This window comes from Vanacampus margaritifer, chromosome 13 (genome assembly GCF_051991255.1).
Source record: "Vanacampus margaritifer isolate UIUO_Vmar chromosome 13, RoL_Vmar_1.0, whole genome shotgun sequence".
NCBI classification, from domain to species: Eukaryota; Metazoa; Chordata; class Actinopteri; order Syngnathiformes; family Syngnathidae; genus Vanacampus; species Vanacampus margaritifer.
In genome coordinates, this window is record NC_135444.1 from 7,807,826 (window position 1) to 7,835,177 (window position 27,352).

The window sequence follows — 27,352 nt, forward strand, 5'->3', positions numbered from 1 at the left end:
GCTGCAGGACTACCCTATACGTAAAGAGTACAGCTTTTGCCTTAAACAGTTATCAAAATATGAATAAACCTTTCTGATTAGCTTTCAGTCAAACATATTTTTTTGCGATTGTATTTGCATTTCATAAAATTCCATGAGAATAAGAATTAACGTTTCATTTCGTGACCGGATCTGACGTTAAAAAGTAGACTCAGTTGGATCCATTTACGTCATCAAAGTGCGTCGACAGGATATGGCGGATACCTCTACAAAAATATAAGATTTTTGTGGTCTAGTTACGACCTGCATTTCGTCTAATTACGACCTGCATTTCGTCTAATACTGGTATGATACACTAAATCTTCTTACAATTTTTAACTGCGGTTATTATTGTCTTCACCATATTTGCGTGAACACAAAAAGAGAGTGACAAATCAATAAGCAAACTTGACATGCTTATCCGCTAGTAGTAGCTCCGTAACTATACTGATAAAAAGAATTGCGGCCCAAATTTGTTAGAAAACGAAAGCATATCATATATTGGTATCTGTTTTCTAGGCAATATTTTTAGGAAAATGTTTCTCCTCAATTTACAAACTAGTTGTATTTATTTTTTGGGGGAAAACCATTTCTTATGATAGCGTGGTCTCATTTAATGTCAGCTAAACGGCGGCTGCTGGGATGCCGAAGAAGTTTCAGAGTGAGAACTCCAAGGCGGTCACAGCCAGAGCCCGCAAGGCTGAGGCAAAGGCAGTGGCGGATGCGCGCAAGAAGCAGGAAGAGGATGATGCCCTGTGGCAGGAAACTGACAAACACGTACTGAAAAAAGAGCAGCGAAAGGTAGTCAGTTTGGCACTGCATGACCCGAATCTGACATGACTAACATGTGATGGCTAGGTTTGCACATATCTACAAAAATCGGCAGATGTGCAAGGTTGTTTTCTGCCTTTGCAGGATGATAAGGAAAAGAAGAAGATTGAGCTATTGGAGAGGAAAAAGGAAGCCCAGCGACTCCTAGATGAGGAGAATGCCAGCATAAAGGGCAAAGCCCAGAAGGAGGGTGGAAGTGGTGGAAAGGTAACCCGAGCCCAGATAGAGGAGGCTATACAGAGTGCTCCACAGCCTCAGCAGCTCAAGCCTAAAGGTAAACTCAAATACATTGTGCAAATTCATCTAAACACAATGAATCTTTTTAAGCATGCACGCCACGCACGTTAGTAAGTTTCCCTCATTAGGAAGTTGCAACATTGTTGAGGAGCAAACAAGCAGACTAGTAATGAAAATAATGTGTTGGTGTTGAGTGGTAAAAAGTAAAAAAAAAAAAAAAAACTTTTCACTTAATTTCACTCGACTAGACAGACATACCCCGTGAATGTACTGAGGATGATGATGCGCTCCGCTAGTCTGCGGAGGGGTTTCGAGGTGGATCAAACAATTTTCAATCAAATGTGGGGTGTACTGTATTTTTGTTGTTTAAATATTACTTTTAAACTCTATGATTTATATATATTATAGCTATAAGTATCTAGCTAGTTAAAAAGAACACACAATAAAAAAAAAATGCTAAACATGCGTTGCTAGCTAATCTTTCATAAAATAACATCTTGAAATGAGGAATCCTGTTTTTAATCTACAGAAAAGAGCCATCTGGAAATTCCGCTGGAGGAGAATATTAATAGAATTATTCAGGAGGAAGGAACAGTTGAAGCTAGAACAGTAGAAGATGCCATTGCTGTGCTCAGGTAACAGTCGTTTCAGTACACACAGGAATGTCAATAATGGCAGCATCCCTGTAGGGTGTCTTCATACATTTCTATTCTGGTTCATAACAGTTCATTAATTGTAATATATTTCGATAGCAACGTTGTATCGGTATTGCCAGAATTAAAATATACATATATATTTTGTTATTTTTGAGTCGAAACTGTCCCAAAACTTTGGAACTTCGTATTATTATTATTTTATTTTATTTTTTTAGTGTCTGACATTGATAATTCCACTATACATGCAAACCTGAGGATGTGGTGGATCAGTCAAAGTACATAAAACACTATTTGTGTTCTTAACGCAAATTGCAAATCGCAAATTGTGATGATATGAGATGGTACTGATACCGCCTATTGTAGGTGGTCGACCCAAGTTTTCTCAATTTACATACATACAAAATGCACGAAGGGCTGCAATCTAGAGTTCGATAAAAGTGAACCGAAGCATAAAGTCACCTGAAGCCAGGTACCCACATAACAAATTTTAACATAAAAATCCCTTTTCACCCTGTGGGGAATAATGAGCATAGTGTGTTTTTATCCACAATTATGAAAATTAACTATTGACACAATCCACACCACAAGGTTAATCTTTCAGGATTTTTTGGGGGGGAGACATCTGTTAATCGGGCCTTTTGTGACTTTGATCAGAAGGTTCAAATTGGGGTCAGGTTGGGCCTGATTATCTGTATGTGTGTACCCCACTGAAGACTCACAGTAAAAGTATCTCACATGTTGCTGATGCTCCTGTTTCAGCATTGCGCCTGAGGACCTGGACCGCCACCCGGAGCGCCGGATGAAAGCCGCTTTCACGTCATACGAGGAGGCCAACTTGCCTCGCTTGAAGATCGAAAACCCCAACATGAAATTGTCTCAGCTGAAGCAGCTGCTGAAGAAGGAGTGGATGAAGTCTCCCGAGAACCCCCTCAATCAAAAGTTTGTTGCGTACAACTCAAAGTGAAGGCACCAACTGGGTCCTTTTCACCATCAACGCTCAACTCCCATTGGAAACTGTCTTATGCACCTTGGAGAGTTTTAGAGCAAAATCATCTTCATTCATCCAAAATTGAGCAAAAGTGAACGTTATTGGTCCCCCTCATACTTTAGCCCTTTTCACGCTGCATTTCCATAAAATGGACACATTAGATACAAAAGATAGAGTCGGTATTTATCCGCCTGTGACTTCTATTCAGAACACACGTAAGCGTAACATTCCCGACAATTGATGCAGCATCCTGCATATAAATAATCTGATTATGAGGCAACGTCAGCGCCCGCGTGTGATGCGACGTATAAAATGCTTGTCGAATAGTGACAACTGCTGTCAAGCAAGCAATTCAAGCTAGCGTCTCAGGAGGTGCCAACTTCCTGCTGCGCTTCTGTTATCTGGGAAGCTGGAAAATTTGCGGGTCAACTTCAATCCCCCCCTTTTAGTATAAAGATGAGAAATGGCTGACTTTGATGGGCAGTGTGAAATGTACTTGGACAAGCAGAATTCAGCTTGCCACTAATTCTGTGCAAGACTAACATGAAATGACTTTCTCATGACTTTGTTTTAACACACTTGGAGAGAAAGAGGTTGGATTGTACATGCTTTCACACTAATGTACTAAAGTGAAACATCCGATGATGTTCATCACTTCAATTAGCGTGAAGGTGAGAACAAATGTGATTCTTTTTACTGTGTAATTCTTATTTACAAAAGCGTATTCCATTTCAACCAGCAAATTTTCCATAAGTTCAGTCACCGGCTTTTGTTGTTGACCCTTTTAATATTACATATCGATATCATGTGCTTGAGTGGCCATTAGTTTGCTGTGATTTTAAAGTCTCATTTTCCCTGAGATTAAAGTGGATGATGACATCTAAGATAATTCTGCTTTATGAATGTCTTATTTACCAATCATTGCTGATTCATCATTAAATGGAAAATGTGAAGGGGGCAGCGAAACATCTTAGTTTGAAAGACTTCTTGCAGTGCCAAAATGTATTTTGTGTCATTCTATTCAGACGTTGAAGGAAATATAATTTATACTAAATGGACATAAAATCATTCTGAATGAATTTTATATTAGGTCAGCTACAATGTTGACTTTACTCAAAGGATTTCTATTTTGTTTTTACAATATATTGCAACGTTCAAATGCAAAACTGCAGAGGCAGCAGACTTGGAGGCTTTGTAACTTTTCCTCATGCCAAGTGGCTGATTGAATCGATATTTTTGAGTTGAGTGGTTGTATTGATAAACTCTGGTTATCAAAAAACATTAAAGTTATTAAATGACAATACTGAAACTTATTGTATTATTTGGAAAATAATGGAGAGCAGCAGTCCTACAAAATAAAAACATTCCATGTGCCTTTATATTTGGTATCACAGTTGTAGTTTGGGATTTATGTCAGGGCGCAAATAACCGCTGTTTTAACATTTGCTTATTGCGAGATTGCCTTGCTCTCACCCATCTGATGCATTCACAAGCTGATTTAATAATGGGACACTTTTGTCCTGCCTTACGCTTGTGTTGGGCAGATAAGAGAATCTGGCAAAGGCCTTTGAACTGCGGAGCATCAATGACGAGTGCAACTGATCTTTTATTTGCCACTCAGCTTTGAAAGCAAGGTGGTTCTGCTGATCAGTGGAAACGCTGATGTCTTTGAGCTTGGACTTGTGATCCTACACTTTCACAGTCTGTCCAATCTGATGCGTGCTGTTTGCACCTTGTCACCACTCCAGCCCACTCCCATGCATTTGCATGGCAACCCTTTACCAGGCCAGCTGCCCCTTTCCTTTCTTCATACTGAATTCTAATCATTACTTTCAAAGGAGACCGTCTCCAAAGTGCCATGATCAAGGGTGCACATAGGAGAAAGCGCTCCCTCCCTCGCCTCTTCTTAACACTTTGCTTCTGGAGCACTTCCAAGCAGGAACCTTCCACTAATCTGCAGAAAAATAACAAATAGACGGTAAGGATTTTAAAAATTATTTTTGGGGAGGGCGTTGGGAGATTGTCAATACTAATTTCAAAAGAGGTAGGCTCCAGCTTTAGTACACATTATTGCTACTTCAATTCATTTTCAGGTGCCCACAGCCATTTTGTGGTAATGTTCCTACATTGTGCATGTGTGTGTATGAAGCGGCTAAATTGTGTCAATAGGGCTTTTTATACCTGGCGGCACAGTGGCCAACTAGTTGGAACTTCCACCTCACATTACAGAGGTCGTGGGCTCAGGCCTTTAAGTGTGAATGAGTGATTAGACTAGAATCTGAATAATGTCCTGGTCAGAATTTGTTCATTTACTTGATACATATTTTCTAGCTGAGTATGATACAGTACAGGCAGATCCAATGTTCTATTTTTTGTTGCTAACTATGAAGTTACAAGGATGCTTTGGATTGTGCTATGATAAATCTTGTCATTACGGGTGTAGTGAAAATCCATTTGAATCGGAAAATCGTTTTTGCAAAAAAAAAAAAAAAAATTGATTTATATTATTGACAACGGACAAGTTCATTCATATGTATCTAAAACTCATTGTGTCATACTCTCTCAAACTGAGCCATACCATATCGAATTGTTCCACTTTAAAATTGAACCATCCTTCAACCGGAACGAACCCATGTATCGAGATTGAATCGTCTTATATTGGTGAGATGCACACCCCTAATATACAAATCGCTGGCGTCGGCCCGAAACCTCATCAGTCACATTTTGGCAAGTTTCACATAAATCAAAAAAAAAATCCCTACTTTTGGTCGTTCCGCGTGTGGATGTCATTTTTATGAATTATTGACACATCTGATGATGCAATGGATGAACAAGCATGCAGTTTATGGGGTCACCTGATTTTTTATTTTTTTTTGGGTGGTACAAGGTTTTGGCCCGACGCCAGCGATATACTATATGTATGTATAGTATACTATATATGTATGTATGTATAGTATACTATACATGTATTCACACACCACTGTTTGCATGATGTGATGGGTTAAAAGTAGAATTGAGTGCATGTAAAACACACGCAATACTTCTTTTTTTATTTCCATAACTGTGTTATTGTCTCAGCCGTGCAGAGATACCATGAGGTTGATTCTGGTTAAACCCACCAATGCAACCCGACGCCTCGACACAACAGGTCAAGTGCTCTGTGATGATGACCGCGAGGGTTGCACCTCAAGAGGTCAGTCACACCCAAGCAAAAATCCTGAGGGAACGCATGAGCAATCCTCAGAAACACGCATGGAGGTGACTTCACCAACGCAGGAGATGAATCTCTGTTGTGCTCCTTCAGCGCCCCACGAAACTTCCAATGGAGTCATTCCTTCCTCAAAAGTTTCTGTTCAGATGCCACCGCTGCAAACTGAAAGCGTGACCATATCTCAGCTGACAAACCAGGACTGGCTGCTTCTTTGTGGAGGGGAAGGAGCGGATTCATCCTCATCCTCAGCCCAGGATCAGACAACACGTATGGGACATCCAAACGACGACAAGTGTGCTTGTTCCTGTCCTGGCTCACAACAGCATCATTCAGAAGAATCCATCTTTCCACCTCAGTCACTTCAAGGTTGTCTCTTGCACAAAATAAGCCTTTCATCCTCACCCCGCTCGCAGTTTTTCCCTCCCAGCACCCAAACTTCTGACGGTCGCCAGGTCTTCCCACACGAAACAAACAAGAGGGATCTCTTGCAACCTGCAAACAAGTATTCATGTGGTAGTTTCATGCCTCGGTGTATCAACCAACAAGCACAAAAGACTCTTTCACAACAACAAATTTGCAATTATTTTAAAGATGCCAATTCAAACTTCAACATCCCTCTGTATGCTAATGAACGCCCTGAGATAAACAGGAAACTTATCCAACATTCTCAGCCTCAGGATCGTGAAAAGCAACACGCTCGTTACTCTGTCAGCGGTGGCGAAACCTGGAAGTCCCGCGAAGATCCTCCCGTCGTCCTCAAGTGTCACCATCTCTCATCCAATCATATGGCCAGGACCGCCCGTGTCAAGAGGTCCTCAACACCAGCCAAGAACCAAAGTGTGCAGTCCTTCTCCACCAGTCAGTATAGCTCACTTGACCATCAAGACTTAGTAGAGGGGGAAACAAGAACAAGATATTGTCAGGTACACGATTATCCTAAATTACATGGACTCATGACATGTTTGTGCTTTTAATTAGTTCAGGGGTTACCAACCTTTTTGAAACGAAGAGCTGCTTCTTTGATACTGATATTAATTATTATTACATTATAAAGAGTAAGTCTATTTATGTTGCATTAATTATGGAGATGTCAACTTTTTTTTTTTTTAATCAATGTGCTGTTAAAAAATACTATTCTAAACTGATTCAAAATCCACTTATTTTCATCTATCTGGTTGTCCACTTAAAATGACATCGCACTTGCTCAAGTAACAGCCAATCACAGTTTTCAGAGTTTGGTCATGTGACATTCACAACCTGAGCAGTGACTTGTCATTATCTGAGGCCTGACGCAACTGTGAGGTCATTTTCAGTCGACAGCAAGTGGCAAAATGGTCGCCTCCTGAGATCTTGCAAATGTCACATGACCAAACACCGCTTAAGCATTGTGATGTCATTTTCAGTTGATAACTGGCAGTACAGGCAAAATGGCCACCCCTTGAGATGGATAAAAACGGGTGGTTTTGACAAAATGGCAGCCCCCAGAGACTGATACCACAGGTGGATTTTTCTACTTAATACATGTGACATAAGTGCAATAATGAATCAGTTCCCCTTTGCTAACTGGCATGGAAAAGACGAGAGAAGTTTGCAAACTAAATGATTCCCGTTTCTTCTCGTGACTGTCATGCATTTTCAATTGGTGGGTACTAACACAGTTATACTTTAAATTGATTTTTGCTCCACTTTGGAAGTTCTACTGTAGCCTATGGCATTCCTATGTGTGTCATATTAATGGAGAAATTCTGAGCCAAAATCTGTTTTCCTGAGGCAGCCGTAGTAGCATTAGATTACACATTATTGTTGACTGCTGGCTGTTCTTTCTTTCACAGACAAACACTCAGCATCTCAGTGGATCCAGACTCTCGCCTTCAAAACGTGTCACTCCTTTTGAAGTCACAGGAAGTGGCGCCGTTGGCAATGGCAATGCTGTGGGATCACTGGCCAGCCATGAAACTCTGAGATCCAATTCGGATGGAATCCAATCAGGCCAGCAGCTTCTTCACAGCACCCTCCTGGAGGACGCCTTCTCCAAAGTCATCAGAGAGGATTCAAGTAAGGCCAATTGTGACAATGCCACCAGAGAGGAAGGTAGTGTACCGCAGAAGAAGGACATCAGCTTCAGACTGGGTCAGCGCAGAGCTCTTTTTGGCAAGCGCAAACAGCTGAGTGACTACTCTTTGGTCTGTGGGATGTTTGGCATTGTTGCCATGGTGATTGAGACTGAGCTATCTCGAGGATTTTATAGCAAGGTATTTGAAGTTAAAAAAAAGACTATTTAAGCAATGTAACATTTAGTGTAAACTACACTCACTTTTTTTTTATTTCTCTTCTTTTACAGGAGTCCATATGTTCATATGTACTAAAAGGCCTTATTAGCGTTTCTACTGTTATTTTACTTGGTCTTATTCTCATGTACCATGCGAGGGAAATCCAGGTAAATATATGCACATGAACATATTGTTAGTTTAACTGTGGGCTATTTTCTAGGGGTGGGAATCTTTGAATGTCTCACGATTTGATTCCGATTTTTGGGCCTGCCATTCGATTCAGAATCGATTTTCGATTAAGAATGATTTTTTTATTTAAAATGATTTGATTGACAATGATTTTTGCTTCAATCTATGGATGTGCAAGGAATTGTAATGATCTACTCCAGTCTGACTCGCTAATGCTAATTAGTGCGCTACTCGCGGCACATTTATGACTCAAAAGAACGGCTCCACGCTGAAAGAAAAAAACAACTTATTGGAATAACTTGATCATGACTTTCCTTACACTCTCTAATGTGGCTACAACTTAACAGTGTATTAGACCGCGTGGAACCACACTGCCCCTCAGTGGCCAAACCGGGTACAACATGAACAGCGCTCCAAATAAAGGCACACACAGACAAAGGCAAGACAGTATAAAATAATTTAAATAAAATCGATTTTGGGACATTTAACATCGATTCTGAATTGTACTAAATGAGAATCGTGATTCTTATGAGAGTCGATTTTTTGGGGGGCACCCCACACACACACACACTATCTGTAGCTAGTTTCTTTTATTTGATTTTATTCTACAGTATTGGGAAATGATTCATGTTTGTTTTGTCAACGAGACAAAAGTTACCCGACGTTCATATAGGTTTTGTGGGAAGTCTGCTGGGATGGGCTCAAGCTCACCCGTGACCACATTAGGGACCAGTGCTGTAGAAAATGGATGAACTGATTGATGGATGGCAGATTTTAACCACATTTTTAAACACACTGTGAACTATTTATTAGGTGAAGTGGGCCACCAGATGGTGCTGTCATTCTTTTACCTATGTCATGCGGACATTATGGTATAATGTAGTGTACACAGTATTTAATACAGATCCACTATGTATTTATGTCATTGGCCGATGGGGCCATATGAACGTGTGAACAATTGTATATGTGTGGAATGACCAGGGGGGGGGAAATAAAAGCTAAAATGGATGAATAGATGGTTCCTAGTTCTACAATGAATCCCAAATTGTTTCTAAGGAGAGCTAAACTCAACCCCCGCTATGAGAACTCCCCAATATTTCCCAGCACAGCAAAACCTTTTTCCAAAGAATTATGAAATGACTTACTGCTACTTTGGGTACCCAATACACAAGTAACAGTCACACGTTTTCTTCAGCTCTTCATGGTGGACAATGGTGCGGATGACTGGAGGATCGCCATGACCTTTGAGCGAGTTCTCTTCATTGTGCTGGAACTCCTGGTGTGTGCCATCCATCCCATCCCGGGTCAATATGTGTTCAGCTGGACTACTCGACTGGCATTCAACTACACCACGTTGGTGGCGGACGCTGATGTCGACATCATCCTGTCCGTGCCCATGTTTCTGCGCCTCTACCTGATTGGCCGGGTCATGCTACTCCACAGCAAGCTCTTCACAGATGCTTCTTCTCGCAGCATCGGGGCACTAAACAAAATCAGCTTTGACACTCGTTTTGTCATGAAGACTCTGATGACCATCTGCCCTGGCACTGTTCTACTCGTGTTCAGCGTGTCCTGTTGGATTATTGCAGCATGGACTGTGCGCATCTGTGAGAGGTATCAACCGTAAACCTCAATTTTTTACTTACTTTTCTAAACATTGTACATGGTACTACCTTTAGTGTTATATTATGTTCCAAAAGGTATCACGATGCACAGGAGGTGACCAGCACCTTTCTAGGAGCAATGTGGCTGATCTCTATCACCTTCTTGTCCATTGGCTATGGTGACATGGTTCCTCACACTTACTGCGGAAAAGGAGTGTGCCTGCTAACAGGCATTATGGTAGGATTCATTCACCAGAAGAAGAAATTGTTGGTTCTCTTCCCTGCAAGACAGAAAAACACACAATGGTCACTTAAATAAGTGACTTCAGAGTTTTCAGACAGATTCAAACCCATTAAATATACTTAAAGTAAATAAAAATTATTTGATTGTTTACACCCCCCTCCCCCCTCCTTCACAATACAATCCCTACTGTAAACAGTGAGTCACAGTCTAATTATCCATCGCTCCTGTTCCCAGGGAGCCGGCTGTACAGCTTTGGTGGTGGCTGTGGTTGCAAGGAAGTCCGAGCTCACCAGAGCTGAGAAGCACGTCCATAACTTCATGATGGATACTCAGCTCTATAAAAAGGTCTGTTGTGTTTTATCTCACAATGCAAACATCACCTACGAACTTAAAATTTTCGTCCTGTTTTGCCCACAGGTGAAAAACACTGCAGCCAATGTGTTGAGAGAGACATGGCTGATTTACAAACACACCAAGCTGGTGAAGAAAGTTGATCGTGCCAAAGTACGACACCATCAGCGGAAATTCCTGCAAGCTATCCACCAGTGGGTAAACTTATCATATCATGATCACAGGTTCTAAGGTTCATTGAATGTAACGTGCATGATATTCAATCAGTAAGTCCGTTGTAACTTTTTATTTCCAGATTTTAGCCTCGCTGAAAATGTATGAAATTGTAGTTATAGAAGTGTTTACACTATGTATTACAGTTAGTCTCAACCGTATGACAACAATAAAATGTATGCATGCTATTTTTCATGTTTTAGGCTGCGAAAAGTTAAAATGGAACAAAGGAAACTAACTGACCAGGCCAACACCATTGCTGATCTTGCAAAGGTACACACTCCAACAATGTATTTTACCCTCTTCAAAATGTAAAGGAAATTAATAAATTATGTACGCTGGTGCCCAGGAGTAACATATGAGCGTCTTACTTTGATCAAAATACCACAACTAGGATCAAGAATTATAGTATTTCTCACACATGTGAGCCGGCCCTCAACCTGACCCACATATTGTTGGAATATTGGCAAATACAGATTTTATGCCATGAAAACAAGGGGAGAAGCTAGGGGCTGGTTGCATTTAGCTCTGATCAAGCAGCTGCAAACTGTGAAGCACAACCAAGTCCTCACACAAACAAGCGGGGATTCTACTTTTGCTTATGACGCTACTATCAAATGAGGCTAGACACTTTTCCAATTACTGCGCAGTAGCGGATGGACACACAGCCAAACGCAAATACACCCACACCCTCACCACATCGACAACTTCCCCGGATAATCAAGTAAGTGCTGCTTATTATCAGAAGCTAAAGCTAGCTAATGTCAATCTGTGCATCCAACAAAACCAACCGATAAGTATAAATAGTGTCCAGCGTCCAGTTTAACTGATAAACATGAAATTTTGTCCCCTTTTAAAACTGCTGTAAGTTTGCTAGAACTGGTCACTAAAGGTTTAAATTTCTACTTATTTTCCATTCTCTCCAGACTCAGAACATGATGTACGATCTGGTGTCGGACCTGCAGCATCGAAGTGAGGGGCTGGACAGGAGGATTGTGGCCCTTGAGGACAAACTGGACCTGATGCTTCTCAACATGCACTCGCTGCCTGACGTGCTCTCTCAAGCAATAACAAAGATACAAAAAGATTTTCTAGATGACCTTGCCTGCCGGGTCCACTTCCTGTCGTCCTCCCTAAGCTCCGAGTGCTGTTCTGTTCCCGCCAGGCCGCTCTGCCAAGGCCCCACTTCATCACAGACGCCATACAGCTGATTGGCCTCAAGCTTTGGAACCAAAAAAACACAATCCGAAATACTTTGTTAGATAACTTTACTACAAGATCCAGATTCTGACCTCTCTGAGTTGCCGTTTCAACTTCCAAGTTTTCCAAATCATCCTAAATCCACATCGAATGCCACATTATGATAAAGTGCAAGTATGAGAAGGAGCCGACCTCCTTATGTTCATTGTGTATTAGGGTTAACATACAGTGCTCAACATAAATAGGTACAAGTAATAAGTAAGAGTTTTATACATTTCTTAGTGAGCTAAGAACAATCTTAATCATTTTGATGAGAATTTTGTTATCTAAAATAGTAGTTTTAGCAAACAATTGATTATTATCTACTGTATAATAAAATGTTATATTTGAATAAAGTGTACTTTTAATTGAAAACATTTTATTATAAATAAATAAAAAGTAAATGCTGTACATGATTGTGGTTTTAAGGAGATTGTTCAATGTTTGTTATATTTTGTACTATGTTCTTTTTATTTGGTAGCTACAATGAAAACTACTCATATACTGATTCTTTATTTAAAAAATTAATAAAGCACAATTAAGCACTAATGCCAGGCATCCAACCTTCTTACGTAACGTAAATGGCGCCCAGTTCTGACAGTTAAGAACAGTCTTGCGAATTAATTGCTTTTTAGCCCTACTGTTCTCAAAACAAAGTGAAAAATAAAGGCAACACAGCTGTGACGTGATACTTCAAGTGACGATTAACGAGGCCCTCGAGCACAACACGAAGCAACAGCCATAATGTTGTTTACTACAACCAGAACAAGCCATCTGCCTGAAGGCAGGATATTGGAGAAATTGAGGGCATCGCATCATCTCGCGATAAGTGCTAGGAAGTGAGCTGCGCCCACGAGAATTTCGTTTCGCGCGCTGAAACTGAGCGCCATTTACTTTGAAGATTGACGGCACTGCTAGCCAATGAAACGGAGAGAGTAGGAGACAAGCAGCCAATAGCGAAAAATAATCGTAAAATCGGGTGGGATATCAAAGTCTTGAAGAATTACTCATTGAAAGGAAGCCAACAAGAGTTGGGCTTGTTGGAGCTGTTGAGACGTTACGAGGCTTAAACAAATTCACAATTTTCTATTATTTCTCGTGGACGCACAAACAGGTATGCTCGCGTTCCGTGTCCATTATCACTTTTGAATTTCTTCTTGATATTTAAAGCCAGTGCCGAACATATTGAGGTTAGCTAACTTGTCATACCTCGTTACTTTGCGAGTTTATCACAATGACTTATCGCGGCGGACGAATGTAGAACTTAGGACAAGTTTTCCCTCGCTTGCTGCGGCTTTTTTCCAGCGGTGAAAGCTGATGATTATGGCTAACTAACCGCCTTTAAACTTTCGTGCTATTCACTTTGTTGTACAGTCGAGCCTCGTAATGAAAGCGGGCGAACGATACTGTCGACGAGGTGCTTTCATGTGATGCTTACGGTTAATTTAATGATTTCAAACAGTAATATACTGGCTTCATTCACCTCATGTATGCTTGTCGTGAAACCGAAACAAATAGGTGACTCTGAAAAAACGTGCTTTTTTTGCCCTTTTCCCATAGCAGTCAGTTATCGATGCATTCGAAACTTATTTCTAAATGCACGCTCAAATGAAGTGCGTCCTTGATTGTGAGATTGAGTTTACCCCATTGTTACTATTTGCCCAAATTTGTCCTTTTGGGTGTTACGAACCACGCAAGAGTGGATGCCAAAGTGCACGCCAAACACCCCGCGAGGTATTTTACACCACCAGGGCCCCGTCACTTGATTGTTGTGATAAGTTATTTTAATCGTCATGGAAGGCAGTATTTCGGTACATTTCATTGTCAGGGAGACGCCACATTGTTTGCTAGCGCCTCCCTCCCGTCCGGATGGGCTTGCGTTTGAAAGAACTGGGCGTGGCCTCGTCAGTTTCCCGCACTGTATTTAAATGAGGTTGTTCCCTCCCTTTGTGATGTGCACGAGTGACATGCCATTTTTGCATTGCGTCACTTTGACTGTAATGTACTGTACATTGTCCAGTTAATGAAAGTGGTTGATTATGCAGAGAATAGTTTATATTTGATTTTGAAGAGTTGTTTTATTTAGCTTCTTTGTGAACTTTTAAAAAGTAACATACAGCTTTGAAAGCAGGAAAGAGAGATATTCCTTAAATTAAATCTTCAATTGGGTCATTTTAGTAATCCACTTGTCAATAGTCATTATCTACACAGTTCAGATTCTCAAATGGTGTCCAATTTATGGTGGGGGTTATCAACCCCACCTACAATAGGTAAAAATCCCACAAAAAACATACAATACACTATCAAAAAACGTTGCACCTGCAGCATAAACTGCAGTACAATGCAATTAAACTTCTTTAGGTATGTACATGTAATTGTTTCCTCTTGGAGGAAAGGTCCAACCTTATGAACTCTGATATGGAACTTGGAGCAAGGATAGTTATAGTTGGCATTTCTTGACTATTATTCAGGTGTGGGAAGTTTAATTTTGTGCTGCTGCGCACCATTAAAGTAGATCAACATGTTGCAATGTGCAGCAAGTGTGACTCCTCTAGTTTCTTTCACTTGGCTCTTCTGTTGTCATATGCAAAACAATCTGAAAAGGAAGGGGTGATGCTGCAAATTCAAACTAATTCAAAATAACTAGCAAAATGGTTCTTGCTCTCGCTCTCATGCTCTTTCATTTTCCTATGTTTCTTTTTTGGTGCTTATTATGCTGCTTCTCTTCCAGTAGAACTCAGTGGTGCCCGGCTGATGTTGCAGCACAAGATGTTAGCTCCACTCAAGGCGCACAACTCTAAATTTGGACTTGACTTTGTACTAGTGATGCACTTAGCAGGGATGTGATTTTTCCGCTAATTCGCGGAATTCCGCTTTTTTTAACCCCCCCCCCTCCAAAAAAAAATCCGATTTTTTTATTTTTTTTTGTAGTTCATTGTGTATGTACATGACTCCGACAGATAACATCTTCTGCTATAACAGACATTTGTGGTATGCTCTAATATGAGTTACTTTTCATTTGGTCATGATACAATTATTTGTTCATGAAATTTGAAGTCTTCAACATTATTTATGTGTTAATTTAGTATTCACATTAGTTAGATATGATGATCTTCTCAGTGATAGTTTTTAAAAGCAAAGGCAGTCCAATGTTTTTGAATGTGACTGATTTTGAGTTGACTAAAACTGCCATTTTATATGGGATAGTTCAATATACATTGAAAATTTATGCTGTTGTTTTGTCTATGTCTTTGTCATGTGAGTGCATTGAAAGTACTTAAAAACACGGAACCTAGCTGGGTGCCAGCGGCCCCCAGACCCCCGGCTAAATTTTCAGATAATTTCACTTTGGTCAAATCACATCCCTGACTTAGATACCGAGTTAGAACTAGCATGAGTGCAAGTACTTACATTTGAGTACACGCCGAAGCCAAGTACGGATACTTTATAATGCTGCCACTGCATGTTTCATTTATATCATATATTGTTCACAAATGCAAAACAAAAACCTCCATTTAACGTGGCACAAGTTTCACTCAAATGTAATTTAACTTAAGTGTCAAAATCCAACTTCACATTTTTTTTACAGTCTTGCAATTTGCCACACATTTCACATAAATGTAACTTGTAACACGTATGTGGTGACTTAATCTCTAAACACAGGTGCACTATGTATAAGAAGTACAGTACATAGATAAGAGATGAAGAAGAACATAGTGTCTGGTGGACATACAGATGCCATGTCACCGTTCTTGTTTACTGCAAATAACAGTGATAAAAAAATAAAAAGAGACATCAAAATTGGTGCGTACTGTGAGGGTGTCAACCCTTTACCCCACTATAACAGAGGTTCACCGTGGCGGATGCTGTTACACTGTGTAGAAGACAATTGAATATCTTTATTATTCTTAGTCTTGTTTCAGTTTGTGTTGTAGGGTGTTAAGTGGGAAATTGTTTTTTGAGCTAACCTTTAGTGAATCTCAATGCAGGGCAGCTGCAATGTGGATTCAAGTGCGAACAATGGATGGCAAAGAGACCCACAGGGTCGATTCGCTGTCCAAACTTACCAAGGTGGATGAGCTGCGTCTGAAGATCTCAGAGCTATTTAAGGTGGAGCCTGAGCGACAGAGGCTCTTCTACCGTGGCAAGCAGGTGAGATGGAATCACACTTGAGTAAAGGAATGTTTCATTTAAACATTTGCATGCAGTGCATATCTGTACTGGATTATCTGTTGTGAGCAGAGTGTTTACCAAGTCCTAATTTTTTTTCATTAGATGGAGGATGGACACACAATATTTGACTACAACGTGGGCCTTAATGACATAGTGCAGTTGCTTACTAGACAGAACACACCGTGTGTTGGAGTAACCAAAAACAAGGACAAAGAAGCAGATCTTTCTGACTCGGATTCTGGCTGCGGCTCAACCCAGAGTGAGTCTGACAAGAGCTCAACTCATGGTGAGATGGAGGTTCAGACCGCTGGTACCTCTGCCCAAGCAACCACCCCTCAGGTCTTGGAACCTGGATTTGGATTTTACAAGGTAGGTTTTAAAACCTGGTATTAAAATTATATTTGTCATTATACCTGGAACATAATGCCTTCAGTATAGGCTTAAAAAAAAAAAAAATACAGTATGCATGAAATAAATAATAATTAAAATAAAATCATTACTTGGTAAGGCTATTTTTAAACACAAACATTTTTATTTCAAAATGTGTTTTAACAACATTTTAACATTTACACAAATCCTTGGTATTGAAATAAGAGTGATCCCAACTATGCCCCTTTGCATGAAATGGTTCCATCTTGCCCCCAATACTTCAAACCACTAATTGTTTGTTTATTGAACCCATCTCTAATCCCAACAGAGACTGACTCTTGGTTTAGACTTTATGCTTAAATCTCGTTGTTTTTCTATTGTAAATATTTAAGGTAAATGAAATGGTGGACGCAAGGGACTTGAATATGGGGGCGTGGTTTGAGGCCCAGATCGTGAATGTCACCAGGAGCCCCAAGACACCCAAAGAGGATGTGGAGGAGCACGAACAGGAGATACTGTACCACGTGAAATACGAAGAGTAAGCCTAAACATGAAAAGTGAACCCCACTACTTAAATAAATGGATAAAGTGTGAACAGATGTTGCTGCACCAGATTATGGCCACATTTTGTATCTTGTTCTATTATACTATTGCATCTTGCAATGAACTCCCTCCCTGAAAGACCATCATGTGTTGATGAGTTACAAGTGTGTTAATATGAGAGGAACATGTATGAGTGGTGAGGAACTATTAGTATGACAAACAGTCTTATCTTAATATTTTCCATTACAGTTACCCAGAGAACGGTGTAATCCCTCTTTTGGCTAAGGATGTTCGCCCAAGGGCCCGGACAGTGTACCAGTGGCACCAGTTGGAGCCTGGTATGATCGTTATGCTCAACTACAATCCAGACGACCCCAAGGAGCGTGGCTACTGGTATGATGCTGAGATCCAGAGGAAAAGGGAGACGCGCACCCTGCGAGAGATTTACGCAAAGATTATTCTAGGGTGAGTTCAATGTTGTGAAAATGTGTTGTTTGAAAACGATAGATTGTTGTTCATGTTTCATCTGCTCAGTGTGGTAAACATATATACACAGTAGATGTACTTTATTAATCCCATGAGAGGAAATATGGATCTCAAGATGCCGGGTGTTTTTTTTTTTGTTTTTGTTTTTTTAAATCAAGCTTTGTTGCTAATCTTTCAAGTTGCTAAATGTACTTGTTGTGCTGCTTTATTGCAAACGACTGAGACAATGTTAAAATTAGTTTCAATTTTTTTAGCGATGCAGGGGACTCTCTCAATGACTGCCGGATTATGTTTGTGACTGAAATTTACAAAATTGAGAAGCCTGGTTCTCAAAGTGATATGCCGGCTGGATCTGAGAGCCCAATAAAAAGTAAGACTCACTTTTGGTTCAATTAGAATGGCATACATCCCATTGATCATTGGTATGGTGTGTTGTTTTATTGCATGATCAAGACTGCATTGTACAGATTCATTTATGTCTTCCAGGATCAAATGGACCTGAGTGCAAACACTGCAAGGATGATCCTGATAAAAACTGCCGCTGGTGCAACTGTAACATTTGCGGCATCAAGCAGGATCCTGACAAACAGCTTTTGTGCGACGAATGTGACCTGGCCTATCACACATACTGCCTGAACCCACCACTCACCACCATCCCAGAGGATGAAGACTGGTCAGTTTGATCAGATGTTCTGTCATTTATTGAATTTGAGTACTTTTATAACTGTTTTGGTTTGACTCAACCAGGTACTGTCCGAATTGCCGTAATGACTCCAATGAGGTTGTGAGTGCTGGAGAGAAACTTAAGGAGAGTAAGAAGAAAGCTAAAATGGCTTCTGCCAGCTCTTCAAGCCAGAGAGACTGGGGCAAGGTGAGTCTGTGACTTTAATCTGTGTTTCTATTTCTTGAAACATAAAATGTTGATACTTAGTTGGCATCATCACATGTCAATGATGGGTAGAGCTTTAACTTGATTATTTGGCAGGCAAATGTTTTGACATAAACAACAGGTGATGGTTCCAAGTACTTAACTAGCAGTGGTGCTGCATACTTGTGGAAATTAAACTAAAAATTAGTCTGGTTGCATGTTTACCGTTACTTGCAAAATATGTACCTCTGTCCTCAAATATAACCAATGGACAATTGCTATGCAGCCTCAAATGGAAAGCTCTAGGTGACTAACAGCATTAATCCTCACGTCAGCTCTGTTAGCGACTTCACCAAATACCTTCCTGTAACAAAAATCAATGAATATACTTATACGAAGCAGTTAAGAAAATGGATTGATGAATGGATGTCGAGTGTGCTTAGATGATGAAACAAGGGTGACTGACAACAACCTCTTTAATGTAAAAAATGAATGGTTATTGTTAGCCTAATAACATAATAAACCCCCAAAAAGTTGTGCCATGTTGCTAGCTAGTGTTTTGCTCAAGCTTTCAACAGGTAGACGGTGTGATCTCATTCCTTCTTCCATTTGCTCCACCTTCCGACATATCCAATCACACTGACACAATCACAGACAGTCGCGACTTAAAGAACTGTTGCACAGGATCCACGTACCCTGATTGTTAGCGTGGTCACTGACTCGCTACAGTGCATTTATGCAAAGCATTCCCTCCAATGTGGGTGTTTTTTTCAATTCTGGTACTGCGGCGACCCTGCAGTTGTAGTAATGTGTATTTGAGTTATGTCAGGGCTGACTTTTTGCAGGGCAGTGGAAGTGTCTAATTGTGATTGGGTGAGAAAGTTAGGTGGTGGAGCGACTTGATTGGCGGGGGAGCCAATGTCTGTGGTGGGGGGGGGGGGGGGGTGAGCTTGTATTTGAAGTGTGAATATAAACAGTTATGTGAATGAGTTGTCAACTGAAAAACTATAAATGAGTTGACGTTGACTTAAATATCCTCACATAAACGTCGACTGCATTAAAATTTGGCCAGTTTTAATTGAAATATCATTTGTTAAAATGTTAATGAAATGACTTTCGAGACCATTGGTCTGCCACCTGTGGAACAACATGACTCCTCATTCCATCCATCTTCTGCGGCTCTCTCTGTCTTTAGAAAATAAATATTGAAATTTAAATTACTTAATTAATTTCTCAAGTAAAATTCTGGATTTGAAGTTTATGGTGCTCTTATGACATACATATATATTTTTTGTTTTCCATGAGTCACACCTTGGTGACACCTGGCACCAAGATTTAAGTGTTTAGACCCCTGGTAGGCAAAACATAAATAAATGCAAGAAAAGAGGTTTCTGGAAAAAAAAACCACTTAGTGTTGCGCTTATATCATAGATGACAGCTTGCAGTCACGAGTGAAAATGAAGGTGATGTGCTCATGCTGTATGCGGAGGTTCAGGAGAAAAGAATGACATTAACTAAATCGTTTATTATTGTGAAAATATCTATAAAATATATGTCTATTCCCGCCCGCACACTCGGGGGTTGGCAATCACACATCACAAACTCACTCATGCGTTTATTTTAATTAATACATTTTTTTATTTTCTACTTTTTGTATAATAGGTTGTATAGGTTTGCGTGTGTGTGTTTTACTAAACAATACCAAATGCACAACAATAATTTGTTCAACAATAATCAAGGGCACATGTTTTTATAATACACTTAAATGCAAAACCAAAATAAATCACTTAATATGTCAAAAAAGTTTTGTGGCTCTTGTTGATTGTTGTGGTAGACGTCCAATATGGCTCTGAATATTTAAGGTTGCCAACCCCTGTTCTAGATAATTAGTGCGCAACAGTTAACTGTGTGCTACAACGATTTGCCTTGACACACTGTTAACTGTAATCCTCTCTTTAGGGAATGGCTTGTGTTGGTCGAACCAAGCAGTGTACCATTGTCCCGTCCAACCACTATGGCCCAATCCCTGGTGTTCCTGTTGGCTCATTGTGGAAGTTCAGAGTGCAGGTCAGTCCATAGAGCAAGATAAGCAATAAATAAAACCGGCCCTGATTCTAGTAGTCGGTCATCCCTCTATGCTGAAGGTTAGTATGGTCTTTCCAATGGTTGTCAATCTCCTATTTTTGTTGAATCCAGGTCAGTGAGTCTGGTGTCCACAGGCCACATGTAGCTGGAATCCACGGCAGGAACAATGATGGTGCCTACTCTCTGGTCTTGGCAGGAGGCTATGAGGATGATGTGGTATGTTTATTTTGGCACATGTGATGACATAAAACATCAATACATTGTAAGCAGTGATTTGATATTTTAAAGCTAGTCAGATGTGTGTGGGGGGAGGGTTGGGGGGTTAATTTCTACAGTTTAATATTGCCTTTTCTAACTAAACTTAAATGGGGACTCGCACTGTATGTTTTGTTATTGTATTGTAGGATGATGGGAATGAGTTTACTTACACTGGTTCTGGAGGTCGAGATCTGTCCGGGAACAAGAGGACTGCTGAGCAATCGTGTGATCAGACACTGACTCACATGAACCGGTACGTTTGCTTTATGCTCTGCCCTCACTGAAACAAAATCTCAATCAGCCACATTTGTTCTTTATTAAGAACATTATTATTTGCTCTGCTTCTCCTAGTGCTCTTGCTCTCAACTGCAATGTTCCTGTCAATGACAAGAATGGTGCTCAGGCAAAGAATTGGAAGGCTGGCAAGCCAGTAAGAGTGGTTCGCAGCTGGAAGGGTCGCAAGCACAGTAAATACTGCCCTGAGGAAGGAAACCGATATGATGGGATATACAAAGTAATATTTAAATTTAGAATACTTCTTGCATCTAGCAGTTATTTCACAAACTTTTATTGTATTGATATATATTTATGCGTCTTTATCTTCAGATAGCGAAGTACTGGCCAGCCAAAGGCAAATCTGGCTTCTTAGTTTGGCGCTACCTCCTTAAGCGAGATGACGATGAACCAGCACCATGGACGAGAGATGGCAAGGAACGCATCAAGAAGCTTGGCCTTGTCTTGCAGGTAATGATCCCTACACAAAATATCCAATCAGTCGCCTGTATTGCAAATTTCCCCATTGTGGGGCTAATAACGGTTACTGTAGATCTTACCTTATCATACAGTATATGTTGATTTGGAAAAATATGCACGCAATCATTGAGGTTTATGACACTGCTGTCTTCCTTGCCTCAATGTTGAATCCGCTCAATCTTGTGACAGTACCCTGCAGGTTATCAGAAGGAGAAAGAGAACAAAAGTGAAGCGGAAGAGGAGGAGACACCCACCCAGGCAAAGAGAAAGAGAGACTCTCAGAGCATCGGTAAGATGACATTCTTCACTTAGGTAGTCCAATAGATATTTCTTAACATTAAATTGACTGTTATCATTAAGGATGTAACGATATTCAAACATCACGATATGAAAGTCACGAAACGATAATTATCACGATATTGTGGGGAGGTTGGAGATGTTAAATAAAGGTCACAATATTGCCAAAAAATTAGCTCACATTTAAAAAAAAAAAAAGCACAATATTGTGCTTTTATACATAACAGCGATTCATATAAACCACCTGCAATCTCTAATAAGGCTTAATATTGGGACACTTACTTGTTAATGCACGCACACATATTGACTCGATTCACAAGCATATTGCATTCTCTTTATCTGACAATTAGTGTGGATTTTAAACATAAAAGGGCCAAAGCATCCTTTATGAAAATTAAAATGCACTAAGAAACTAGCGAGCAGATGGAAATCAACCTGACTTTTTTTTAACAGATGTGCTGCTTTTAATATTGTGATGGCGATATTGTGGCAGTTTTAATATCACGATATTGCAGTTATCGTTACATTCCTAATAATCATGTTAATTACAACAGTACCTCATGTGAATTTCGCCTATGGCCATAAATAATATTTTCTTTTTTTTTTTTTTTTAACACCAGTGACTTGTGATGTAAAAGTATGGAATATTCCACAATATTTACGGTTTCAAATAGAAAATGTATAGTTAGTGGGAAGGGGGGTGACAACTCGCAGCTCTTAAACGGCATATGGCTCTTTAGCGCCGCCCTAGTGGTTCCCTGGAACCTTTTCAAAAATGTATGAAAATGGGAAAAGATTTGCGAGGGGAAAAAAAGTTTTAATACTAATGTTTCTGTAGGAAGACAAACATTCTTAATATTTTATTGTGCTGTAAAATGTATGACATTTAGTAAAAAAAAAAAAGGAATGTATGGATCAGTTGTCCATGGGGAAATAAATCTCCTTTTTATTATTCTTAGGTCAATAAGACTCAAAGAAAATTCAAATCCCTCCCGTACTACTTCATCTATTAGTGTATTTAGCATTCTTCTGTTCATTTAACAGATTCCAAAAAGAACTCACCAGCCAAAAGTCCCAAGAAAGTGAAAGTGGAAGTTTATAAGCTGTCTGGAGCGCAGAAGGCACTCATCAAGGATGACACGCAGAACAAGAAATTTTGGGATGAAGCCATGGAATCGCTGTCCCTCGGCCCGGTGAGCATTGCTGTCGGATTCTGCTGAATCACGTTTGGGGAAAACATTTGTCTATTTTCAATTAAGGCAACAAGGTAGTTGGCTAGAGTAACTTACTAGTCAAGATTTGTGTAGATTTGTGTTTTTCTTTAATAATATGAATGTGGGAAACGCAAAATAAAACAGATTGTTAGCATACACAAAAAAATTATATTACAATTATGTTCTCACACATTTAATGTTTTGCTTCTGCAGAAATTTCTGAACAAAGTTGAAGAGGTTTTCCTCTGCATTTGCTGCCAGGAAGTAGTCTATCGGCCCATCACCACCGAGTGTCAACACAATGTCTGCAAGGTAAAAAAAGAAAAGAAAAAGTTTACCGTATAAGTATAAACTATGTACTAATCTGTTAATGTATCCATTTTGAACATTCAGGAATGCCTTCAGCGTTCCTTCAGGGCAGACGTATACACTTGCCCAGCCTGCAGACATGACTTGGGCAAAAACTACTCCATGACTGTCAACAAGCCTCTGCAAGAGATCCTCAATCAGTTTTTCCCAGGTTACAGCAATGGCCGATGATCAAGAGCTCCTCCGACTCAGCCATGGTAGAAACAATGCAAAGTGCAAGGGCAATTTTCATTTAGACGATAAAGAATTCGTTTATCTTAATATATTTTTATGATTTATAAATCTACCATTGTTGTGGACTTCAGTGCTCCTGTCTAACATGATGGTTCTTCAATAATGTGTTGGTAATGATACATTGATTACCCCCCCCCCTCCCTTTTTTTTGTTACTTACTGCCTATATACCCTTATGCAGTTTCAACCTTAAAATTTGATTTTACCGTTTGACTAAATACTTGTTAACTCCACTGGGAAAGAAGTGTCATACAATTGCGCGGGGGGTGATTGCTCCTCAAGTCATCTTAAGATCTCTTCCTAAATGTCTTTAGTTTTTGTTTTGTTTAAATTATAACAAAGGCATTTTTTATTTTAATAAATTGGCTGTTGCACATTACACTGTCAGGCATTTTTTTTCTTCTTTTTTTTACTTACAGATTTTTTTCCTTTTTAATTATTTTGTTCTACTTGCCTTGCTTAAAGAGTGTTGTGCAAAACCCCCATACTGTATTTTATTAAATGTTGGAAGTGTCATGTAAACACCCCCAACCTTAACATTTGATTAACGTATTGTGATCCAGTCATTTGCCTCCTTTAGGGACCGCACCTCTTTGAAAACTACTAGAAATAAATACAAAAAGTGTTGAAATGTAGAAAATTTCACACAATGCTCTTGAACAGGATCTTGTAAAAACTTGTGTAGTTCATGTTGCTTGCCTTTGCCATCAATTGCACCAATTTGAATATCCACCACCTGGCAGCTGTCCTGTGTTGTTGAGGCTATGATTTTTGCAGAATGGGAAATGTATATTTTCTGAAATTGTATAATGTTCATTTTAGTTTTGATATGGTTTTAGAACTGCTTGCACATATTGCGAATTTGTTACATTGTTATTCAATAAAATGAAAAAAAACTGTTTTGCCAGTTTTGTATTTGAAATTGACAGTAAACGTGCATTCGTTTGTTGTCGTAAACGTTTCCTTTAGGATGTATCAACTGAGTGTGTACGTGCTTGGCAGTTGGCACAATCAGCAACTGGATACGTATACGTTGTAAGGCGAATGATCGCCGGCTTTCATTGGCTACCTGATCTGTCTGTAATCCTACGAGCCAATAGTATTACTGGATTTCCGATAAAAGCGATGTTGGTGTCATTCAGCCAATCGTTAAGTGCGGTTTAAGAGGTGGGCGTGACACGAATAGCTTTAGCTTGTAAATGCTTAGAGGAAGCTCGGGCTATTAAATTTGTAAGAAAACGGCACTTACTCGACTTGGATACAGAGAGAGGCGACACGCCGCAGCAGGAGGTAACGATTCCCTAAATCAGACAGTTGTGTTCACGTGTATGTTTTTCTTTATTGTTTAATCGACGTGTGGTCGTCGTGGTGTTTTGCCTTTTCACCCTTTAACTGCCCGTCGTAAGGCATAGCTAAATGGTAGCTAACCTCTATTGGCTAACGATACGGCGATGTAAGGACAGCGCTAAACGTAATTCGCATATCCGTACCAGTTCTGACTGAAATACATGTTTGAAATACCTGTTTTTCAAACAGAAGCTTCCGTCGGCGGCGAGAGAGTTTTCCGAGACACCGGTAGCGTTCATAGTAGTTCCTCCTGCTATCCTCGTCGTTAGCATCTGCTTTAAATGACGTCCAATTCCCAGTGTGATCAAAATCAGACTAAATTATTTCGATTACTTCTGCTGTTCTGCAGCTCTGAAACATCTCACTGCCGGCAAAATGATTTGCCATGCTTAATGGTTGTTAAGCAGTTGGCATTTAAAAGGTCGGTGTAGGCCCTCATTTGTTTTGGTTTTAAAGAACGGGGTCACCATTCCTTTATACAGTGTATACACTGCAAATTGATTGATTGATTAATTGTTGTGTGTGTTTTTTTTTTAAAGTACTGTACCAGTATACAAAAAATATGACGTTAGCAAGCGTGGCTTAAAATATTTACAAGTTGACATGCCGATGATTAGCACGGAGTATGCGTGTGCGCGCGTGCCTTTAGAGATACTCTTAATGTGTAAGTTGGTTGTGACAAGCTTTTCATTTATGCTCTTTATTGTGTTCAATTTGCTTTGAACTTGACCAGTTATTTCTAGTAGGTATGTCCCGTTACAACTTTTTCTCTTCCAATACGATGCCAATATTGTAACCGTGAGTATTAAATGTACCAATATTACTAAATAAAATGATGCAACTCATTTTATAAAATGTTTGAACAGGCTTGATCAGCTGATATTACTTTAAGTGAAAAGGACATGTAACAGACGAAGACAAAATTCACCCAAAACTTTGGGTGATTTAGTCTTTTTCCACTTTTTTTTTTAGAGCCTAAAAGCATTTAAGAACGAATACAAGTACAAATAATATGATTCAATGGTTGCTTTGGTAAAAATGCGATGAAATGAGAATTTCACAAGCCGTGACCCCCCTTTTTCTTAATTTTTTTTAAAAATTTTTAAATTTTAAATTTTTTTTTAAACGCTTTACTCTGTCTGGACGTGCTTGGTGTAGTACAACCATAACCTGGCAATAGCCAGATTGCTAATTGTGATTCACTCAAGGGAGTTCTCCACAATATCAATCTGGGACTGCTCCACGGTGATTTGCTCAAGAAAGGCGAGACAGTCTCTACTAGGGCTGAACGATTTTATGATTTTTTTTAAATTGCGATTTATTTATTTTTGACAAATATTGTGATTTTGTTCACAATCAGCTTTTTATTCACAATTCCAAACATGACTGAAAATGAAATGCCATGAAAATATTAAAAGCTGTTACTCGAATAATGCAAGAACACACATTAGGCTGTGTGAGAGGTAGTCATTTAAAATGGTTCAAATTGAGGCAACAGCTACAATACTACTTGGCGCCATGTTTAATTATGTGTAATAGTCTATGTAACCATTTTTTTTTTTACATCTTATACTAATGTACATGTTCTTTGAAAATAAATGTAATATATGTAAATAAATATCTTCCCCATACTTCCATATTTTTGCTGCTGACTTAATTGCTTCAAACAAAGACTGAGGGCTTTGTGATATAGCGTAAAATTCATATCATGATATTAACTCTTTTGGTCTTTTTACTGTAACGGTGAGTGTAAAAGTGTAAAAATTGTAATGGAGTATTTCTGATTGGCGTAATTGTGAAAAGGCAAATATTTTTTGTTAAAGGGTCAGAAAAACATTCAGGTAGCCCCAAGAGGTATATATTTTTTTATATTTCTGCATGGATATTAATTATCAAATGACATTTCTTGTTCGTTACAAATTTAAGAGATTTAAAATAATTATCAATTTCAATCAAAAATAATTTGAATAAAGGTTTCAAGTTTCGAAATTTACATTTATGGATATAACATTTTCACGAACATGCTGATATGAATTTACTTTGAACCTCAAGCTTGATGTCATGGCTAAGGTCAGCCGTTAGCATGTTCAGCCGTTCGTACGTGTGCTAACGGGCTAATCGCTAGCCGTCATCTTATTTTCAGTCTAGAATACATATTAATTGTAGTACAAATGTTTTGTTCAAAGCTACTGGCTCTCCGCCTTAACGCGTTTCTAACTAGACTTCCGTGAAAAGTCTACTGTACGCCCAAACACTTATTTTGTCTCATTCCCGACTCTGCATTTCACATGAGCGATTAGCATGCT

General features: G+C 39.5%; 5 protein-coding genes and 1 long non-coding RNA gene across 6 annotated transcripts in view; 5 read left to right on the forward strand and 1 right to left on the reverse strand.

Annotated features, from left to right (window-relative positions):
- Nucleotides 1-186: 186 nt before the first annotated feature.
- Nucleotides 187-4,031, forward strand: ccdc124 (coiled-coil domain containing 124). The gene is made up of 5 exons (XM_077585165.1): nucleotides 187-324; nucleotides 642-819; nucleotides 934-1,123; nucleotides 1,616-1,721; nucleotides 2,502-4,031. Exons 2-5 carry the CDS (start codon nucleotides 661-663, stop codon nucleotides 2,704-2,706), a joined length of 660 nt encoding a protein of 219 aa, XP_077441291.1. The 5' UTR covers nucleotides 187-324; nucleotides 642-660; the 3' UTR covers nucleotides 2,707-4,031.
- Nucleotides 4,032-4,506: 475 nt separating this feature from the next.
- On the forward strand, nucleotides 4,507-6,943 carry LOC144062786 (uncharacterized). Its single transcript, XM_077584496.1, has 4 exons — nucleotides 4,507-4,708; nucleotides 5,809-5,923; nucleotides 6,035-6,864; nucleotides 6,920-6,943. The coding sequence occupies exons 2-4, from the start codon at nucleotides 5,824-5,826 to the stop codon at nucleotides 6,941-6,943; spliced, it is 954 nt and encodes a 317-aa protein (XP_077440622.1). The 5' UTR covers nucleotides 4,507-4,708; nucleotides 5,809-5,823.
- A 267-nt stretch (nucleotides 6,944-7,210) lies between these two features.
- On the forward strand, nucleotides 7,211-12,467 carry kcnn1b (potassium intermediate/small conductance calcium-activated channel, subfamily N, member 1b). The gene is made up of 9 exons (XM_077583519.1): nucleotides 7,211-7,583; nucleotides 7,774-8,193; nucleotides 8,283-8,378; nucleotides 9,596-10,014; nucleotides 10,101-10,242; nucleotides 10,483-10,593; nucleotides 10,666-10,793; nucleotides 11,016-11,085; nucleotides 11,739-12,467. Exons 1-9 carry the CDS (start codon nucleotides 7,569-7,571, stop codon nucleotides 12,021-12,023), a joined length of 1,686 nt encoding a protein of 561 aa, XP_077439645.1. The 5' UTR covers nucleotides 7,211-7,568; the 3' UTR covers nucleotides 12,024-12,467.
- Nucleotides 12,468-13,039: 572 nt separating this feature from the next.
- uhrf1 (ubiquitin-like with PHD and ring finger domains 1) lies at nucleotides 13,040-24,599 on the forward strand. Its single transcript, XM_077583518.1, has 17 exons — nucleotides 13,040-13,165; nucleotides 16,041-16,203; nucleotides 16,327-16,593; nucleotides 16,986-17,131; nucleotides 17,386-17,601; nucleotides 17,877-17,992; nucleotides 18,109-18,295; nucleotides 18,370-18,493; nucleotides 20,450-20,557; nucleotides 20,687-20,791; nucleotides 20,980-21,086; nucleotides 21,185-21,347; nucleotides 21,440-21,577; nucleotides 21,776-21,875; nucleotides 22,928-23,076; nucleotides 23,311-23,409; nucleotides 23,491-24,599. Exons 2-17 carry the CDS (start codon nucleotides 16,051-16,053, stop codon nucleotides 23,635-23,637), a joined length of 2,325 nt encoding a protein of 774 aa, XP_077439644.1. The 5' UTR covers nucleotides 13,040-13,165; nucleotides 16,041-16,050; the 3' UTR covers nucleotides 23,638-24,599.
- Nucleotides 20,142-25,561, reverse strand: LOC144062297 (uncharacterized). Its single transcript, XR_013296375.1, has 4 exons — nucleotides 25,221-25,561; nucleotides 21,667-21,779; nucleotides 21,004-21,587; nucleotides 20,142-20,775 (listed from the first exon to the last, which is right to left on the reverse strand). It is a non-coding gene; the product is annotated as an uncharacterized LOC144062297 (long non-coding RNA).
- The window catches only part of kdm4b (lysine (K)-specific demethylase 4B), a 33,198-nt gene continuing 30,715 nt past the window's right edge, over nucleotides 24,870-27,352 (forward strand). The window contains exon 1 of the mRNA XM_077583517.1: nucleotides 24,870-24,989. The gene's annotated coding sequence lies outside the window, so the exon portion shown is untranslated. The remainder of the gene's footprint in view (nucleotides 24,990-27,352) is intronic.

Bases quoted from the DNA above. Each gene is read 5' to 3' on its own strand.
- ccdc124 (XM_077585165.1), top strand. From the start codon at position 661: ATGCCGAAGAAGTTTCAGAGTGAGAACTCCAAGGCGGTCACAGCCAGA. The intron at 820-933 runs GTAGTCAGTTTG...CTGCCTTTGCAG, and splicing joins TGAAAAAAGAGCAGCGAAAG to GATGATAAGGAAAAGAAGAA. The intron at 1,124-1,615 runs GTAAACTCAAAT...TTTAATCTACAG, and splicing joins TCAGCAGCTCAAGCCTAAAG to AAAAGAGCCATCTGGAAATT.
- LOC144062786 (XM_077584496.1), top strand. From the start codon at position 5,824: ATGAGGTTGATTCTGGTTAAACCCACCAATGCAACCCGACGCCTCGAC. The intron at 5,924-6,034 runs GTCAGTCACACC...GTGCTCCTTCAG, and splicing joins CGAGGGTTGCACCTCAAGAG to CGCCCCACGAAACTTCCAAT. The intron at 6,865-6,919 runs GTACACGATTAT...GCTTTTAATTAG, and splicing joins CAAGAACAAGATATTGTCAG to TTCAGGGGTTACCAACCTTT.
- kcnn1b (XM_077583519.1), top strand. The intron at 8,194-8,282 runs GTATTTGAAGTT...CTTCTTTTACAG, and splicing joins CTCGAGGATTTTATAGCAAG to GAGTCCATATGTTCATATGT. The intron at 10,594-10,665 runs GTCTGTTGTGTT...TTTTGCCCACAG, and splicing joins ATACTCAGCTCTATAAAAAG to GTGAAAAACACTGCAGCCAA.
- uhrf1 (XM_077583518.1), top strand. From the start codon at position 16,051: ATGTGGATTCAAGTGCGAACAATGGATGGCAAAGAGACCCACAGGGTC. The intron at 20,558-20,686 runs GTCAGTCCATAG...TGTTGAATCCAG, and splicing joins TGTGGAAGTTCAGAGTGCAG to GTCAGTGAGTCTGGTGTCCA. The intron at 23,410-23,490 runs GTAAAAAAAGAA...TTGAACATTCAG, and splicing joins GTCAACACAATGTCTGCAAG to GAATGCCTTCAGCGTTCCTT.